At 35.5% G+C, this 12,018-nt stretch overlaps 1 protein-coding gene across 1 annotated transcript; it reads right to left on the reverse strand.

Annotated features, from left to right (window-relative positions):
• Positions 1-247: 247 nt before the first annotated feature.
• Positions 248-11,948, reverse strand: LOC110459842. The gene is made up of 4 exons (XM_021512301.1): positions 11,942-11,948; positions 5,567-5,794; positions 4,716-4,799; positions 248-2,846 (listed from the first exon to the last, which is right to left on the reverse strand). Exons 2-4 carry the CDS (start codon positions 5,792-5,794, stop codon positions 2,772-2,774), a joined length of 387 nt encoding a protein of 128 aa, XP_021367976.1. The 5' UTR covers positions 11,942-11,948; the 3' UTR covers positions 248-2,771.
• Positions 11,949-12,018: the final 70 nt, after the last annotated feature.

The following is a 12,018-nucleotide window of genomic DNA, read 5'->3' on the forward strand; positions in this document are numbered from 1 at the left end:
AGTATGGCAATATAAATGTTATTCCTAAGGGGGGTAACTCTTTTTTGTTGCGATGTCTTCCAATTCCTGAACGAAAAACCCAATTGGCATTGACACTGATCAATTAGCGGAGGATGTTTTATTGGAAACATTTGTTATCATTAGTTCCTGGCTTTATGTTACGTTTTATGGGGATGTATACACCCAAGTTACCTCCCTCAAACATTTATAACTATTTTGTTTTGTTTCAAAAAACAACGAAAACTGATCTATTTCTATTGATTTTATTTCTCCTGAATATATACATACTGCTATAACTAATGATTTTGGCACATCAGTATCACCCACAAAATCATATCACAAAGAAAACACAAGATCCAGAGGTGTTCCGAGATAAATCATGAACTCGACTAATACAGAATAAGTTTGAATCGTTAGCAGGTTTACTGTATTACATTACAAAGAAAACACAAGATCCAGAGGTGTTCTGAGATAAATCGTGAACTCGACTAATACAGAATAAGTTTGAATCGTTAACAGGTTTACTGTATTACATTACAAAGAAAACACAAGATCCGGAGGTGTTCCGAGATAAATCATGAACTCGACTAATACAGAATAAGTTTTCCCACAAGTTTGAATCGTTGATAGGTTTACTGTATTACATTACAAAGAAAACGTCATATAAAAAGATGTTACCGATTGTCAGCACATACATTTATTGACAATGTTGGAATTAAAAGACCGTATCTTCGCTTATGTGATCAATCAAGAGTAGTAGGATGTTTTTTTAAAAAAACTCTCACATTATCTACAACTTATCTTCGTTACGGATACAAAAAGTTCGGTAATTAATCAAAAGCGGAATGAACATTATTACATTAGTAATACTTTTTATGAATGGACCGAAATACATACATAATTAAAGAGGAATGGACGGTAGAATATAATTAAAGAGTAATGGACGGTAGAATATAATTAAAGAGGAATGGACGGTAGTACATAATTAAAGAGGAATGGACGGTAGAATATAATTAAAAAAGGAATGGACGGTAGTACACAATTATAGAGAAATGGACGGTTGTGCACAATTAAAGAGGAATGGACGGAAGTAAATAACTAAAAAGAAATAGGCGGTAGTACACAATTAAAGAGGAATGGACGGTTGTCCATAATTAAAGAGGAATGGACGGTAGTACATAATTAAAAAGAAATGTACGGTAGTACACAAGTAAAGAGGAATGGACGGTAGAATATGTTTAAAGAGGAATGGACGGTTGTACATAAATAAGCCAGAACGAACGGTAAAACGTAATAAGCAAAACAATGGGCAATATACAATTAAACAAAAATGGACGGCAATATATAATCATACGAATGGTCATCGATCTAAATAAGCTGTTACATGGAAAATTATCTGGACGGATCAGCTAATACTTTAATACATAGGGTATCAATTCATATATAACAAACTATAGAATAAAACAGTAAACAGAAAAATTAGTTTGCTTTTTTGTAATTTCAGTAACAAGAGAAGATAACTCTGCAATACGCAAAGACGGAATACTGTGAACATGATTGTAGTCGTGTTCCGTTTGTGTTATATGTACAGTTGTATTAAAATGTATGGCAAAATGTGTGAAAGCATTCTAACCATGTCTGTTTGCTAAAGTTTTCAAATACAAATGACTTGTGTTTTGTTAGATAGTAAGCGTTGTGTCAGTATTAGTTATAATTCAATGTCTTGTCATGGTGATGAAGCGAGATAAATTGCTTAAAGGGAGCTAACTCGCGATGGAAGTTGGCCTGTTAACATGACAAGTTAATGCTAATTTATCTCCGGTTAAATAGTTGTCTATTACCAGCAATATTGTTCGAAAGCTAGCTGCAGAACTAACAGTTCTAATAGTAGAGAAAATGTGCCAGTATTCGTTTTGTGTTTATCATACACAGACGGTTTTTATAGACAGACTGCTACTTACAGACAAAAAAATCTATGAAATCGTACTACATTTGTAGTTACCGGTCATCAAAAGCGTGATTATCTCAAGACAGCGAATTGTGGATAATTTTATACCTGTTTATCTCCCCTCCCCTGTCTGTCCGTTTTCAACAATGACTCTGGATGTCTTTTTAAATTTAAATGTAGTTCGAGAAAAAATATTTGCTTTCAACAGATCAAACGATATATACACAATTATATAATGGTTAGAAACTCACATAACTATATAAAACAAGACCATACAAATGGAAACAATTATCAAATCAGCTCAACTGGTGAAAGATCGATATAAGCAAGAGGGTCTGACCGCTGTGACGTACACGTGTAGTAAATTAATATTATGAATGAATAACATTCTTCGATCTCACTGTGACAAGGAAAGGCTGTCGCTTGATGTGGACAATTAGGTTCCCGATTACGGCAGGGTGACTTTAGATTAATGTTATATAGATCGTATATGTAACTCGGTATGTCAGCAAACACTATATCTTATACTTTGTAAATCTTAAAAACACAATCTGTATATCTTAAACACACAATTTGCACATCTTAAAAACACAAGCATTTGAGGGTTCATTTAGAAATATAGGTAAAGTATGCGTTATAAATCAATAACGGTTATCACATTTCAAACTCTATTTATCCTTTTCTATTCTTAAATTATATATTATTCACATCTATATAAAAGTCAATGATTTATGCAAGATGATTGATATTTCATCTCTAGTGTCTGATTGGTCCACTATACTGGTTATCCGCTTGGTTGATAGTGATTGGTCCACCAACCACGCTATCCGACTGGTCCAACCTGGTTTTCTTTCCTGATAGCACGCGCAAGCCACAGCGAGAAAAATATCATCACAGCCTGGAACAAATGAAAATACCACATTCATGATACACATTTGTATCAAAACTGTGTAACAACGTTTTGCGAAAACGTCAGTAAGCATGTTACAGATTCAACCGTACGTTAATCAATGTATATTGTTGAGACCATATACATGGATAACCCTACACGATTCTGATGCATTCATTTGGACTGTAAATGCCATGGCCCACGTGTTAACGTCGTCATTGCTATGACGTCATAGTTGTAACGCTTGACATCGCGCTCTTCCATTGGAGAGACATTNTATATCTGTACTGATTTCGGCAGAAATACACACTATACAAAAGGAAACATATCTGCCACTTATCCGAACCGATCAATGTCAGGATATATATAACAACCAAATAATTACCTTTCACAGCACTTAACTTTCGTTTTAGAAGCCATCTTTGAACTACTTATATTCCTACGCGATGGACTGGTTCCGAAAATAAAACGAAAACTACCACCCGTACGATTAAGACTAACTTTTTTTTATTGTAAATAATAGTTTTTTAACAAATGTTGATTTGATTTAAACATATTTTTATTTGCATCTAATATACAAAAGGGATCGGGCACAAGTTGTCCAACTTATGTAAAGCCCTTTCCCTATAACATAATGAAATATATATATACAAGATGGCAATTTTTAAATTAATTAATATTTTCAATTAAGTTTAGTGTTACTAACAGAGAGAGCGAGTGAGAATAAGTGAGAGGGGGGAGGGGGGGGGTCATAACTTGAAGATATTTAATTTGAGATCGTGGTAGTGATCTTCTCCGACACAGAAGGCACTAGTAACACTGTCCACTATTCAAAACACTATGCTTTTCTAATGTTCATCACTTCCCGTGCCTCTGTTGCCTTCTCCTTGTAAATTCGATTCCTTCTGGTATTTTCGTTTCACTAGTGCCGTTTGTATCGAATTCCATTGGAGAGACATGTTTTGTTCATAGGACAAGAATAGGCGATACATACTGTACATACGTTTGAAGTAAAATTTTAACAGAATACAAATAACAAGTTTCAATTTCTTTGATAACAAATTACTCCTAAAATGGGAAACACAAGCAGAGATCTGTGCTGATGTATCGTTTACAGACCATATGATTGACACAGATTTGCAGGCAAACCATTCAGTGTTGGACTAGCGCACATAACGATGTTTTAGTGGCAGAAAGACCTTGACGACTAACATTATGTATACAAGTCGCAGTTCTGTAGCTTCCTATCTATAACGGGACGGAAATGTGGTATTTCCAATAAACATGGCGTCAATATTAATATTAATTGTCATAGTAACAATAACGCCGCAGCTATTCCGAGTAACACTCTGTAGAGGATCAGCTATTTCAATCTTCACAAGTGTTGGTTAGGTTTTTAATGTGAAGATTTCTTATTTTTGAGGTTTATTCTTAATGAGTTGCGGTTCTGTCTTGATGTAGATTGCTTTAATCTGTTTACATAATTTATAGGATGATGTGATTGGATGGCGCAGTTGATAGCGCACTAGTATTCCACCGAGACGGCCGGGGTTCGATTTCCCGGTCGTACGTTAAAAGTTTTGGGTCAACTTCCCGTCCACGTGGGTTTAGTCCGGGTACGTTTGATCGGTTTCGCTTTTATCCAGAGCAGAAGAGTAACCAATATAAGCTGATGCAACTTACCGCATGCATTTGCATTTGTTGTAAAATAAATAAATAAATAAAGTAAGTGAGTACATAAATACTTCCTATGTAATTTACAGTTGGTGTATTTGTCTTTGTCTGATGTGTTTGTCCGTACGTGTGTTTTGGTTTCTGTGTTGACAGGTTCTTCATTTTTGAAAACCTTTTCATAGATAAATGTTTTAGTAATGTTACCTGAAAGGCGATGATGGCCGACAGAATTAAGATCACTGCTGTTTTAGATTTGTCTATCTCGTCCCACACGGCGTCGTAACAACCCTGTGGAGTAAAATCAAACTAATCATAACATGTACAACAAATTATTTTTATCACATAATGTACTGTGTTATTCAGTGAATATACCCATGTCATATTTTTTGCGTATTAACCCATGTAATATGACCTATCAACCATGTGATTGGTTGTAAGTTACAATTCATTCAATTGGGACTTCACACCTAGGACAAGTACATGACGTCACATATTTTTTTTACTTTTCAAGGTGCATAAAAATTGTCGTTTTACACGAATAAATGCCACAAATCTTGATAATGTGATAAAAAGGATCTTACACTCGTTTTCATGAAATTTATGAAAGTCGTCCCGAACTTTTCATTTCAGCTCGCCAGAGGCTCGTTCGATTGAAATATTGTTAGACTCGTTTCATAAATATCATATGAAATGGAAACTCGTGTAAGATCCTATATTTATCTATACCCAAACATCTATCCCTAAATTGTCTCTGTAAAACTGACAATTGTCAACAAAATACATATCTGTGAAACTAAAGCATATTACTTAATGCATGCTTTGTAAAGTTTACACTAGTGTACATTTTGGTTCATTTTGTCACTGTAAAACTAGTACCCGTCTATACAAAATAAATATAGCTCCGCTTTGTTAGTAATACGCCAAATTAATCCCAATATGAAGATAAATTCCTTCTATGTATAAAGAACATTAACTTTTGTTCACCTTCTTAAAGTTACATGCTTGAAGCAAGATCTACCTACTGCTATGTCAGTCACGTATCTGTTAGTACTTACGTTTTCGAAGTTACTTGTTGTTGTAGCAGGGTTTGTAGCACATACTCCTACTGTAGACGCGGCAGCACCGCTCCCTAGTTTGTCCCTCTCGGTCTTCTTACAGCACACCAGCGGTGTATGTAGGCCAATGATTTTACCAGTCAAAGGGATACTTTTATCCTTGTATGTTTTTCCCCAATTAGTTGCCAAAGACAAATCCCTGTAACTGTCTACTCCACAGCAGCTCATCTGATATTTTGAATTGAATTGATATGTAAATTTTAATACATAATTAAGTCCAATGCAACCATCTGCTCAATTAGGCCAAAAAGATACACCCAATCACTTCTCATCTCCAACCAATCCATCCTTTTGTTTATCAGCGCCGATTAAAGGAAGTATATGGCATTGTTACAAGCTTATTACTACTTTAAGTCGTCCGACTTATCAGTTACAACATATATACAGTACAATACAATATACATCCATGTAAACATAATATGTCTAGGTATTATATTTTTATATTATATAGTGGAGAGTGAGTAACCACTAATTAAAGAAGTTGATACCTTTTCTTGTTCGCATGCACTAGATATTTACCCAAATTTCTAATTTCCGATAAACTATTACTGTTTAGCAGTTGGATAAATTTAAACATGCTAGTACGGTTTACATAATAATCTTTGATGAATTTAGCTCTTATGTCAGCATACCAAGGATATTTCAAAATGAAATGAAATTCATCTTCTACCTCATTCATATTACATGATGTACACAATCTGTTTCCTCTTTCGATATTGTTATACCTACCACATTCAATATTTAATTTGTGTGCTGATAGTCTTATTTTATAAAGATGTTTTACATAATTAATATTGATAGATATGGACAAATAAAACTGTAGTCCAAAATTACAAATATATTGGTAAAGTGCACCTTTTGCAGAAGATGTTATTTTTTCAAAACATTCTTGTTTGAATATATCAGAATTGCGATCCTTAATTATAAAAAATACATCATTATTTAGACTCGGGGCTTCCCACACATAACCAAGATCAATTCTGTATAATTCTTGCCTCACCTTACTTAATCATATATCGTTGTTAGATCGCATCTCAGAGTAGCATAATTTTTGAATACAGTTTTCAGATTTTCTTAATTTAATACAATATTTGAAAATGCGAAATTTACGAACTATATTCATAGGATACCGTCCTAGTTCATAATATACCATAAACTAAGCAGGATTTTCCCCAGAATCTTGGTCAACTGGGTGTATCACGCCAGTATAAAAAAAGGTGATATTGAAAACACGAATAATTATAGAGGTATTACTTTAGTTAGTTGTATGGGAAAGTTGTTTACATCAATATTGAATGGGCGATTATTGAAATGGTGCATCGAAAATAATATTATAACGGATGCTCAATTTGGTTTTAGGCCTTAATACTCGACTGTTGATACTATATTTGTCCTTTATTCAAAAGAGGTGGCAGACTATATTGTTGCTTTGTAGATTAAAAGAAGGCTTTCGATCTAATTGAAAGATCTCATTTGTGGTGTAAATTGATAAATCAGGGTTTATGCGGGAAAATGTTACGAATCATACAATCTTTATATAACTCAGTGAAATCATGTGTAAAGCATAATGGGGTTTATTTTGACTATTTCACAAATACGATTGGTCTTTTTCAGGGTGAAATATTGTCGCCGATTTTGTACTCCATGTACGTGAATGATTGTGAAATACATTTTATCAAGGAAGGATGTCCTTCAATTGAATTTAATTTGATTAATATTTTTCTGTTGATGTACGCTGACGATATGGTTTTATTTGCAGAAACACCAGAAAAACTACAGGAAGTTATGGATGCTCTGAAAGTATATAATAACAAGTATAAGTTTACATTAAATACAGAAAAGACGAAAATAGTAGTTTTCAGGAATGCTGGCATAATACGGAATAACGAAAAGTGGTTATTTGATAATATAGAGCTGCAAGTTGTTAATCAGTTCAATTACTTAGGAATGCTTTTTAATTATAATGGTGAATTTAATGTTAGACAAAAACACGTTGCAGAACAAGCAAATAAGGCGTATTATGCAATTTGTAGCAAATTAAAAAATCATAATTTTAATATTGGAACACAATGTGCAGTTTTTGATAAATATGTAAATAACAATTTGAGCTACAGTGCAGAGATATGGGGATTTCATAATGCTTTAGATGTCGAGAAAATACATATGAATTTTTGTAAACGGCTACTCGGAGTTAAAAAGAGTACCTGTAATAGTTTAGTATATTTATGTTATGAGTTGGGAAGAATGCCACTGGCGGAAAGTAGAAAGCTTCGAATCATTAAATATTGGTTAAAATTAAGAGCTACAGATAATTGTTTTTTTAAAACTTGTTATGAAGAAAGGGTTTTGCCGAATGATAGTTGGATTATAAATATCCAAGGGGAACTTCGCAAATTAGGTTTAGGTCATCTATGGGACATCAATTGTAACACTACTGATAGACATATTTATAAAATAATTGAACAACGGTTTTACGATATATTTCAGCAAAACTTATTATCTAACATTCAAACTATTTCTAGAGGTTTTCTTTATCAGCATCTTATTGACAAATTTACCCTGCAATACTATTTGAGAAAACCTATCAATAACTTGTACAAAAAGTACTTAACACGTTTTAGACTAAGCTCTCATAGTTTAAATATTGAGCAAGGCAGGTGCAGAAATCAACCAAGAGAACAACGACTTTGTACATTCTGTAACGTTAATGATGTTGAAGATGAATTCCATTTTATACTTAAATGCAAATTTTATGATGATTTTAGGCATGAATATATTAAACTTATTTTAACAAACGACCAAGTGTTTTCAAGTTAATAGAACTGTTCAATACCAAAATCGTTAAAGATCTAAATAAACTAGGCAATTTTTTGTATTTAAGTACATAACGACGAAATAATATTGTTTTACTAAATATAATACTGCATGTTCTGTATGTTATACCCACATACAGGTATATTGTGTTTTAATAATCTATGTTATGCATTGTACACTATTGCATCCACTGTAATTTGTGTTATACATTGTGATATTTTGTACATATGTATGTCTACTCTCCGATGTGTTGTAAACATAAGGAAATAAAGAATCTGAAAACACATAGTCTTCTGAACCGATCAAATCGGTCAAACCAAAAAACCCAATACCGCGATAACTGTCTGTGTTATTAATGTCGCCTTTCTTAAAAACAAGTACAATATTTCCTATCGTACCTATAACATTACAATGTGTCCCCTCGTACCTATTACATTACAATGTGTCCCCACGTACCTATAACATGACAATGTGTACCCACGTAACTGTAACATGACAATGTGTCCCCACGTACCTATAACATTACAATGTGTCCCCACGTACCTATAACATTACAATGTGTCCCCACGTACCTATAACATGACAATGTGTCCCCACGTACCTGAAACATTACAATGTGTCCCCATTTACCAGTAACATGACAATGTGGCCCCACGTACCTGTAACATTAAAATGTGTTCCCACGTACCTATAACATGACAATGTGTCCCCACATATCTGTAACATTACAATGTGTCTCCACGTACCTATAACATTACAATGTGTCCCCACGTACCAGTAACATTACAATGTGTCCCCACGTACCTATAACATTACAATGTGTCCCCACGTACCTATAACATGACAATGTGTCCCCACGTACCTGTAACATTACAATGTGTCCCCACGTACCAGTAACATGACAATGTAGCCCCACGTACCTGTAACATTAAAATGTGTTCCCATGTACCTATAACATGACAATGTGTCCCCACGTACCTATTACATTACAATGTGTCCCCACGTACCTATAACATGACAATGTGTCCCCACGTACCTGTAACATTACAATGTGTCCCCACGTACCTGTAACATGACAATGTGGCCCCACGTACCTGTAACATTAAAATGTGTTCCCATGTACCTATAACATGACAATGTGTCCCCACGTACCTATAACATTACAATGTGTCCCCACGTACCTATAACATGACAATGTGTCCCCACGTACCTATAACATTACAATGTGTCCCCACGTACCTATAACATTACAATGTGTCCCCACGTACCTATAACATTACAATGTGTCCCCACGTACCTATAACATTACAATGTGTCCCCACGTACCTATAACATTACAATGTGTCCCCACGTACCTATAACATTACAATGTGTCCCCACGTACCTATAACATTACAATGTGTCCCCACGTACCTATAACATTACAATGTGTCCCCACGTACCTATAACATTACAATGTGTCCCCACGTACCTATAACATTACAATGTGTCCCCACGTACCTATAACATTACAATGTGTCCCCACGTACCTATAACATTACAATGTGTCCCCACGTACCTATAACATTACAATGTGTCCCCACGTACCTATAACATTACAATGTGTCCCCACGTACCTATAACATTACAATGTGTCCCCACGTACCTATAACATTACAATGTGTCCCCACGTACCTATAACATTACAATGTGTCCCCACGTACCTATAACATTACAATGTGTCCCCACGTACCTATAACATTACAATGTGTCCCCACGTACCTATAACATTACAATGTGTCCCCACGTACCTATAACATTACAATGTGTCCCCACGTACCTATAACATTACAATGTGTCCCCACGTACCTATAACATTACAATGTGTCCCCACGTACCTATAACATTACAATGTGTCCCCACGTACCTATAACATTACAATGTGTCCCCACGTACCTATAACATTACAATGTGTCCCCACGTACCTATAACATTACAATGTGTCCCCACGTACCTATAACATTACAATGTGTCCCCACGTACCTATAACATTACAATGTGTCCCCACGTACCTATAACATTACAATGTGTCCCCACGTACCTATAACATTACAATGTGTCCCCACGTACCTATAACATTACAATGTGTCCCCACGTACCTATAACATTACAATGTGTCCCCACGTACCTATAACATTACAATGTGTCCCCACGTACCTATAACATTACAATGTGTCCCCACGTACCTATAACATTACAATGTGTCCCCACGTACCTATAACATTACAATGTGTCCCCACGTACCTATAACATTACAATGTGTCCCCACGTACCTATAACATTACAATGTGTCCCCACGTACCTATAACATTACAATGTGTCCCCACGTACCTATAACATTACAATGTGTCCCCACGTACCTATAACATTACAATGTGTCCCCACGTACCTATAACATTACAATGTGTCCCCACGTACCTATAACATTACAATGTGTCCCCACGTACCTATAACATTACAATGTGTCCCCACGTACCTATAACATTACAATGTGTCCCCACGTACCTATAACATTACAATGTGTCCCCACGTACCTATAACATTACAATGTGTCCCCACGTACCTATAACATTACAATGTGTCCCCACGTACCTATAACATTACAATGTGTCCCCACGTACCTATAACATTACAATGTGTCCCCACGTACCTATAACATTACAATGTGTCCCCACGTACCTATAACATTACAATGTGTCCCCACGTACCTATAACATTACAATGTGTCCCCACGTACCTATAACATTACAATGTGTCCCCACGTACCTATAACATTACAATGTGTCCCCACGTACCTATAACATTACAATGTGTCCCCACGTACCTATAACATTACAATGTGTCCCCACGTACCTATAACATTACAATGTGTCCCCACGTACCTATAACATTACAATGTGTCCCCACGTACCTATAACATTACAATGTGTCCCCACGTACCTATAACATTACAATGTGTCCCCACGTACCTATAACATTACAATGTGTCCCCACGTACCTATAACATTACAATGTGTCCCCACGTACCTATAACATTACAATGTGTCCCCACGTACCTATAACATTACAATGTGTCCCCACGTACCTATAACATTACAATGTGTCCCCACGTACCTATAACATTACAATGTGTCCCCACGTACCTATAACATTACAATGTGTCCCCACGTACCTATAACATTACAATGTGTCCCCATGTACCTATAACATGACAATGTGTCCACACGTACCTGTTACATGATAATGTGTCCCAACGTACCTATAACATGACAATGTGTCCCCACGTACCTATAACATAACAATGTGTTCCCACGTACCTATAACGTGGCAATGTGTCCCCACGTACCTGTAGCATTACAATGTGTCCCCACGTACCTGAAACATTGCAATGTGTCCCCACGTACATATAACATGACAATGTGTCCCCACGTACCTATAACATGACAATGTGTCCCCACGTACCTGTAACATGACAATGTGTCCACACGTACCTTTAACATTACAATGTGTCCACACGTACCTATAACATTACAATGTGT

Source organism: Mizuhopecten yessoensis, unplaced genomic scaffold, assembly GCF_002113885.1.
Source record: "Mizuhopecten yessoensis strain PY_sf001 unplaced genomic scaffold, ASM211388v2 scaffold10233, whole genome shotgun sequence".
Taxonomy (NCBI): domain Eukaryota; kingdom Metazoa; phylum Mollusca; class Bivalvia; order Pectinida; family Pectinidae; genus Mizuhopecten; species Mizuhopecten yessoensis.

Excerpts from the sequence above, each read along its gene's own strand:
- LOC110459842 (XM_021512301.1), bottom strand. The coding sequence starts at position 5,794 with ATGAGCTGCTGTGGAGTAGACAGTTACAGGGATTTGTCTTTGGCAACT. Across the intron at positions 4,800-5,566 it reads CAACAAGTAACTTCGAAAAC|GGTTGTTACGACGCCGTGTG; the intron begins GTAAGTACTAAC and ends TTTACTCCACAG. Across the intron at positions 2,847-4,715 it reads CGGCCATCATCGCCTTTCAG|GCTGTGATGATATTTTTCTC; the intron begins GTAACATTACTA and ends CATTTGTTCCAG.